The sequence below is a fragment of the Trichosurus vulpecula genome, chromosome 2, assembly GCF_011100635.1.
Source record: "Trichosurus vulpecula isolate mTriVul1 chromosome 2, mTriVul1.pri, whole genome shotgun sequence".
In the NCBI taxonomy this organism is placed as follows: domain Eukaryota; kingdom Metazoa; phylum Chordata; class Mammalia; order Diprotodontia; family Phalangeridae; genus Trichosurus; species Trichosurus vulpecula.
In genome coordinates, this window is record NC_050574.1 from 165726650 (window position 1) to 165734859 (window position 8210).

The following is an 8210-nucleotide window of genomic DNA, read 5'->3' on the forward strand; positions in this document are numbered from 1 at the left end:
GATTAGGAAGGACGTGGTACCTTCAAAAAAACAGCCAGGTTCCAGTTAGTGCTAAAAGGTGTTAGAAGTAATTAAGGAAAAAGCCAAGGATCTGGAGATTATAATAAATGGGGGGGGGGGGGGGCACATCATGGATAGAAGAGGACACGGGGAGAGGTAGGGATGAGAATCTAGGAGGAGGGTATAAGGGCTTTCTTCTGATTGGACCTACTAAGACATAGACGGAAGAGAGAAACATAGAAAAGTAGGGCTTGAGACGGGAGAGGGAGCCATGGCTCAAGTCCAAACCAGACAAAAAAAAGTTACATAAAGATGCTTAAGTTTAGCTGAGAGGGGTGGGTCACGTGAGCTCCAACACACTTTTACTTTGCTAAACATCTCAGACTTATTGCTGATTGCCTTCCGCTCCCCCCCACCAAGTCTACAGAATGGAAGCAAAGGGGTAGAGGACCTTTGTGAAGAACAATTTGGAACTAAGCCCAAAGGGCTATCAAACTGTGCACGCCCTTTGATCCAGCAGTAACCACTGCTAGGTCTATAGCCCAAATACATCCCCCCAAAAGAGAGAAGGTCCTATTTGTGCAAAAAATATTTATAACAGCTCTTTTTGTAGTGGCTAAGAATTAGAAATTAAAGAGATGGCCATCAATTGGGGAATGGATAAACAAGCTGTGGCATATGATTGTAAAGGAATATTATTGTGCTATAAGAAATGACAAACAGGATGATTTCAGAAAAACCCAGACTTACATGAACTGATGCATAGTGGAGTTAGCAGAACCAGGAGAATGTTGTACACAGTAACAGCAATATTGTAGGATGAAGAACTATGAGTGACTTAGCTATTCTCAGCAATTCAATGATCCAAGACAATCCCAAAGGACTAATAATAAAGCAGACTATCCGCCTCCAAAGAACTGATATTGTTTGAATACAGACTGAAGCATACAATTTTTCGCTTTCTTTCATTTTTTTCTTTTAATCGCATCTTCTTATACAAAACGGCTAACATGGAAATGTTTTACACAATTACACATGTATAATATAATGGATTGCTTATCTCAGGGAGACGGGAGGGAGGGATAGAATTTGGAACTCAAAACTTTAAAACTGTTAAAAATTGGAAAATAAATAATTGAAGGAAATTCTGAATTTAATTAAAAAAAAGAGGTTGAGGGTTTAAGCCTTGCAGGGAAAGATTCAGGAGGCCACAAGGTCCTTTACTTCCGTCTGGAACTACTTCTGCCTGAAAACGCCCTCCTCTGACCACTCAACTTCCTTTCAGAGCCAAAGGCGGAGCCAGAGAAACTACCACAGCCTTGAGTCTAAGTGGGTGCCCTCCTACCTCTTCCCCTCCCTGGTGAGTCGTTGGGTTGGGGGAAGAGAAGTGGTGGGTTGTGGAGGAGGGGACACCATGATATCTCCTACGGAAGGACTAGGCTCGACAGCCTCCAGACCTCTAAGATGGGGAGGCAGGGACGATACCTGGAAAGAAAACCTTTGAAACTCACCAGGGCGGGGCAGAACCGTACTGGAGGAGTTCCCTGGGAGGAGTACGGAACAGTAGCACTGAGTCAGAAATGGGAAGCCTGAGCTCCAGCTGTGCTTTTGATCAGAAAGGACCCTTTCTGCCACCCCACCCCACCCCGTCTGTCCCCTCGGCTGCGTGTCTCCGCTTTGGTGTCCTGTCCCATTCCACCTTCTTCCTCTTCCCCTCTCCTTTCAACCACTCTCTTGCACCTTAAAAAAATAAAAGTGCAATCTGATTTCCGTCTTGAGAAAGATGTCATTCTAACGTTGTGTAAAAAAAAAAAAAAAGCCTGCAGCCGCCAAGTCTCTCCCATAGTCCCATATTGCTCTTTCTGTGTGTCACTGTGTTCCTGTCTCACTGTCTGCCTCAAGGGCTCTCTACCTGCCTCATGTCAACCTCTGCCTGTGTCTGTCTACACAGGAAGAGCCACATGACTGAAGGTAAGATGCCCCTATCTATTCTTCGCCTCTTGAAATGACTTTGTATTATATTGTGTATATTTTGTATTTGCTTAGTTTGGACGTTTTATATACTATCAGTGGAACACAAGCTCCTTGAGAGGGACAAATCCAGTGCTTTATACCTAGTAGGTATTTAATAAATATTTGTTGAACTGAATCTCTAGCTTTTTTAAAAAAAATACAGTAACTTTCCCCTTACCTCTCTTATAATCACTTATTCCTTTCAAAGTATAACCTTCTACATGAGACCTTTCCGATCATCCCCCCAACTACTAGTGCTTCGCCCTGAAAATTACCTAGTATTTATTTTGTATTTATAGATATGTACATGTTGTCTCACCCAATAGAATATAAGCTTTTTGAAGACAAGGGCTGTTTTTTTTTCTTTGTATACACAGTGCCTAGCACATAATAGGCTCTTTAAAAATGTCTGTTGATTGACCTACCCATCTGTTTCATCATCCATGCTTAATGGGCTTAGACAGTCCTGATTTCCTCACTACGGTGGTTCCAGGACTAGTGACCATCATGACCAACTAGGCCATGCTGAGTTTGTTAGCCCCTGGATCTTGCAAACTCACAGCCTTTGCTATACTGATCTAGGTTTAATGAAAAATGAATTCTAGTAACTGAACCGGTCCTATGGAGAAATCAAGAGACAGAACCCATATGGGCCCTTAGGACAGAAAGGGGGCCTTTAAGAGCCCAGTCACCCTCTGAGGCTAAGGACTGTCCTATTTTGACATGATGGTATCTGTAACTATCCCTCACAGGATGGCTATTCCATGATGCCTGACCTGGACTGAGGCTTCCCCTGTCCAACCAGTGTTCTGCTTCCCACAGATAAGTTGCAAGTCCAAGTCAAGTGGCATCAACCTCACCTTCATTTCCTTGCTCCTGAAGCAGGAGGCCTGGACAGGATGGCTGGTGAGTAGAACTAAACTGCTTCAAGGAAAGGGCTGGGTATAGGCTAATTCCTTATTATCCAGATATAATTCTCATATCTGTGGGGAGGAAGGGAAGGGGAAAAGCTAGGGAAGGCTCCTGGGTAGAAGTCCCAGGGAAATTGGGAAGTGAGAGGCCAATGAACCAGCTTGGCCTAAAACTCCAGACTAAGAAACAGAAAGATCTGTTCTGTTCCTGACTTTGCAATAATTTGCTGTGTGACCTTTTGGGCCTCATTTCCCTATTTGTAAAATAAGGGGTTTGGATTAGATGATCTCTAGCCTTACAACTACCTCCTACAAGTGTAAATTCTGTAATAAAGTTTTTATACCTCCTAGAAAAAAAAAGATTGCTTGGGTATTGTCCAACCAGTTTCTTTTCTAGGATTTTTCCTGATTCTAGATGGCCTTCTTGAGCTAGGGGTCCCTCAGTTGCATGCCTAGAGCACAGAGACTGCTTCTATTTCAATGCTTGCCCCAGCCATCCTCATTCTGCACTGAGAAGAGAGCATCTAGCTCAGGGAAGTACCAGATTCCAACAGTTCCAAACCCTTCTGGCCCTAGAAAGAGCCTCATACTGGTCTTGTGGGAGAAAAAAAAAAATTCCTAGTGGGCTGTGTCCATCTAAACCTTGGGAGTTTTGCTGCTGCCTTGTTTCATTCCTGTTTCTTCCGTTCCCAATGATGACCCAAGCTTTACTAGGATCATACCATGTTCTTCCCTTTGTTCTGTCTTTTCAATATAAATTCTCCCTCCCTCACTGTCAAGATTACCCCCATTCCTTGTTGCTCTGCTCTCTCACTCCTTCAGGCTGGTTCCGACAGATCCTGCGTAAGCCCAAGAAACGCCGTTTGCAGCCAGACCCCAACACCAAGGATGTCCTGGAGCTACCCTCCCAAAGCAGTTCTCTGCCTGAAACTGAGGAATCCACCAAGGTTCCCACCCCAAACCCAGCAGACTCAGAGAGCACGAGCAGCAGCTCTCGTTGGAGTAAAACTTATGACGTGTGTGTGTGCCACAGTGAGCAAGACCTGATACCTGTCCAGGAATTGGTTTCCTATCTGGAAGGTGAGCCCGATGGACTTCGATGCTTCCTGCAGCTTCGGGACGCAGCCCCAGGGGGTGCCATCATGTCCGAACTGTGCCAGGCAATGGGCAACAGCCATTGCCGTGTACTGTTTATCACCCCCCATTTCCTTCAGGACCCCTGGTGCAAGTATCAAATGTTACAAGCACTAAGTGAGGCCCCTGGGTCTGAGGGCCACACCATACCCCTGGTGTCTGGCCTGGCCCGAAGAGATTACCCCCCTGAGCTCCGATTCATGTTCTACGTGGATGGCAATGGCCTTGACAATGGATTTGGGAAGGTCAAGAACACAGTCTGGCGTTGTAAGCATCATGGTGGTGTTGGTGGGGGAGACACAAAAGGCCTTTGATCCATCTGAAAAGTTACTTTGGTTTCTTTTAGATAGGGATGGAGACCTGTTTGGGAAGGGGCCAGGGAGGGACCCCAAGGGTGAAGGACACTGGTCTGCAAGGGAAAAAAGGTACAGAAAGGGAAGCGGAGGATTGTAATATTGCCATGGGTTTGGGAACAGAGAATGGGAATAGAGAAAGTGGTAGTGACCGACTTGGAGAGAGGGACCTCATTTGCAAGGAAACTGAGTCCCATGACTCTGCTCCATCTTTTCCAGATCTGCAAAAATTTAGCTGAAATGTATACCTCCTCACCTTGGAGCCCAGGATGTTGGAGCAAGACTGGACTTGAAGCTAGAGGGGACACTGAAGGTCTCCAGAAAGCTTTGCTGGAGATCCAGACAAGTGCTATAAGGATTCATGGCCTCAACAACGTTTCTGTTCTGCCTCTGAGATAGCCGATAGCTGGCTTCTCCAGTACTTGGGGTTTTCCTTCCCAAGAACTCAACTCTGGCCATGGGAGAATTTGGGATCCGAGAAATTCAGGTTGCTGCTAACGTCACTCCCTTAGAGTATTTCTTAGGCAGAATGAATGTGTTGTTTTGTTTTCTATCCAAAAGGGAGTCTTGCCTCTGTAATTTTGCATGAAGCCTATCAGGTGCCTGTGTGTTCCTCCTTCTCGTGCATAGACACATTTTTGTAACACTGTGTCTAGTTCAGGGAGAGAGCTACTGATCTGCTCCACTGGGCAGAGTTACTGAACCCACTAATGGCCTCTGTGTAAACTAAGGAATTCTAGCTCAATTGGAGGAATGTAACTGGTGCCAACTCCCCGTATGCAGCTCTTCTCTTTCCTCTACCTTCTCCAACCCATCTTCATAAAGCTCTTTAAATAGAAGAGTCCTATACCACTTTTTTTTAATGATTTATAATTTACTGACTACTTTGGAATTATAAAGTCAGTTGGTCAATAAGCATTTATTAAGCACATCATGTCAGACACTACACTAAGCACTGGGGATACAAATGTATGGGACAGAATTTTTAAATAATAGGAGAGACATCTTTAAGAGAAACAAAGTAAATTTATTCTACAAACCTTGCAAGATTTGGGCACACCTCCGTAATGGAGGAGGCGAAGTAAAAGGGAATCTGCCTTAATTGATAGTCTTAATGAAAAAGATTCCCACCCACCTCTATCCCTTCTCACCATTGGCTGGAGGGGTGGGCTTACAGTCTAGGCGCGAAAACTACACAGAGGACCAAGATTGATCCGGTTCGTTCAGGTTTTTCCCTATCAGAACTCAACTGCCAGGGTGGCGTCTGAAAGTCTAGGAGAAGAAATGGGGTGGGGGAAGGAGAGACCCTTCCCGGAGCAGAGAACCAACAGCTCACAGGAAGTTCATTATCTTCTAACATCTGAGGGAGAGGGGGAAGGGCACGCCCACAGTTCCAACCCCTCACCTTCCAAAATCACAAAATCAAATCAAATCCCAAAACCTCTCCGTTAGACATACCCTGTGAAGTCTTCACAATTATCCATCCCATGCTCAAAGAAAGCCAAAAGCCAGTCCCAGCCCTCAAGGGGCTCACAATCTAATGGGAAGAAATTATATAGATATTATTTAAAGAAATTAAAGCTCTAAACAGAAAAAATCATTTTGAGTGGGAAAAGGGAAGGGACCGGATCATGATTAAGGAGGAGGACAGAAAAGTGGGATATATAGAGAGAAATTTCTAGAGCCTCAGAAGTACAACCAATTTGATCATCCGAACTCAAGACACCTAGGCAACTTTAATGGGGTACCAGCAAATTTAACCGTGATTAATGACTTCCAACCTAGGAGATGCCGCTTGTTGTGAGGGGCATTTTTGTTTTTAAAATCTTTACTTAGTTCTAATAAGAAGGTACTAGAAAGTTTTTTACATTAAAAAAAGTTCCCTATATTTGAAAAGATGGGAAGCCTCTGGCTTAGAAAAGAATTTGATTTTCAGGGTGTACAATCTCAGATTGTGGAGTTGGAAGAACTATTGCTTTTCACAGAATTTAATCTACTTCCCTCTGTGCCCGGCACCCCAGCCCCTTCCCATTTTTGCCTTGATTCCTTGTCTGCTTCCTCCTCCTCTCCCCTACTATTATTCCAGATTATTCTTTATACCAAAGGGATTTGAATAGAATGAGTTTATAGACATTTGGTGATCTGTATAAGAGGAGGTAATTTCTACACCAGAAGTTCCCAACTCTGATGAAGTCATAGGTCCGGACCCCCTAAAATGCCCTAGCTCTTGTTCCGGGATTAATAAATACTTGTTGAATTGATATGAATTACTCTCAGGATTTTTATAGGTACAATAACAAAATGCTCTTTAACGAAATAATGAATTAAGTAGAGAAATATTCATTATTCTTGGATGAGTCACACCAATATAATAAAAATGATAATACTACCTCAATTAACTTACAGTGCTACACTAATTAAACTACGAAGAGAATACTTTATAGAGCTAGACAAAATGGTAACAAAATTCGTTTGGAAGAACAAAAGGGCTAGAATTTCAAGGGAAATATTGAAACAGGGAAACGGATCTCACATGTTTTGAATAGTATTACAAAGCAGTCCTCATCAAAACTATTTGGTACTAGTTAAAAAAACAGAAAATGGATTATGGAACAAAGGAGTCAGAAACAAAGGCACTTAAAAGTGTGGTGTTCAATAAGTCTGAGAGCATAAATTACTTGGGGAGAAACCTCCTATTTGATAAGAACTGCTGGGAAACTGAAAAGCAGTTTGGCAGATACTGGATTTTGACCACACTGTTTGGCATAATAAACTCAGAATTGGTTATACTACCGGAACATTAAAGATTGCATCTTTTTTCACAATAAGGAGAAAACCAGATTAGATAGATACCTTTCACAGCTTTGGCTAGGAGAAGACTTCTCACCTAAACAAGGAGCAAGAGGCAATTCCAGAAGAGAGAACAGATTGTTTTGATTACATGAAGTTGAAAAACTTCTGTGTGAATCGATCTGAATTGGAGAAATGAGGATGAAAGGTAAGCACATTGTTCGGGTGCTACTTTTTGGTCGAGCCCATCTCTGAAGCTATCTATAGCTGATGGAAAAGGAAGGGTACTTTCCTGAGAAGGACCTACTGCCTGAGCACATATCCAGTCCCTCCTTTCTCTCTAAGACTTTATTACTGAAAGGATGATGGGACTCCCAGCTGAAAAGAACCTTTGACAAGCTCTAGCATCAGCTCTGGGGATCCAAAGATAAACACGTTGCTTGCAAGCTGTTCACAATCTAATGGGGGAAAAGGTATACATACAAATAACTGTCATACTGGGGGGATGTGTGCAAAGGAAAAGTCCTGGCAAAATGCCATGCTAAACTGGAGAGGGTAAAAATATCTTTGACTCAGGATGAAGAGGGAGGTCAAGGAAGTATTCTCGGAGGGTATAGTGCCTAAATTGGGCCTTGAAGGAAGGAAGGGACTTTGATGGATAGAAATGAAGTGGGATCATACCCCATTCCAAGCACACAGATGGGAGAAGGTAGGATGGGAACAGGAATGAAGATTAGTCTGCTTTGTCTAAAAAGCAGAATAAATTTTTTTCATTTTGGTTGAGTAAGGGTGTGGTAAGACTAGGGCTCTTTATCTTGCCCAGACTGGAAATTTAACAGGCACTCATGGGCCTGATTCCTACTGCTGAGCTACATGGAAACTTTGACATATTCCTTTTCCTACCTAGGTCCCTCCTTAGGCAGCCTGATAGCAGCCTGCTCTTGGGAGCTCACCTTATCAGTGCCAGAATTAGCATGGACAATCAATTCACTTTATCCCTACTGCAGTT

The 8210-nt window shown here is 43.4% G+C and overlaps 1 protein-coding gene across 3 annotated transcripts; it reads left to right on the top strand.

Annotated features, from left to right (window-relative positions):
• The first annotated feature begins 1289 nt into the window (after positions 1–1289).
• On the top strand, positions 1290–5250 carry LOC118838587 (TIR domain containing adaptor protein). 3 transcript variants are annotated; one of them, XM_036745929.1, is made up of 4 exons: positions 1290–1360; positions 2766–2919; positions 3747–4325; positions 4631–5250. In XM_036745929.1, the coding sequence occupies exons 2-4, from the start codon at positions 2913–2915 to the stop codon at positions 4648–4650; spliced, it is 606 nt and encodes a 201-aa protein (XP_036601824.1). In that variant the 5' UTR covers positions 1290–1360; positions 2766–2912; the 3' UTR covers positions 4651–5250. The 3 variants fall into 3 exon arrangements, with proteins under 3 accessions (XP_036601824.1, XP_036601825.1, XP_036601826.1); XM_036745930.1 differs by lacking the exon at positions 1290–1360 and adding an exon at positions 1415–1971; XM_036745931.1 differs by lacking the exon at positions 1290–1360 and adding an exon at positions 2100–2117 and having other exon boundaries at positions 2836–2919.
• The last annotated feature ends 2960 nt before the right edge of the window (positions 5251–8210 follow it).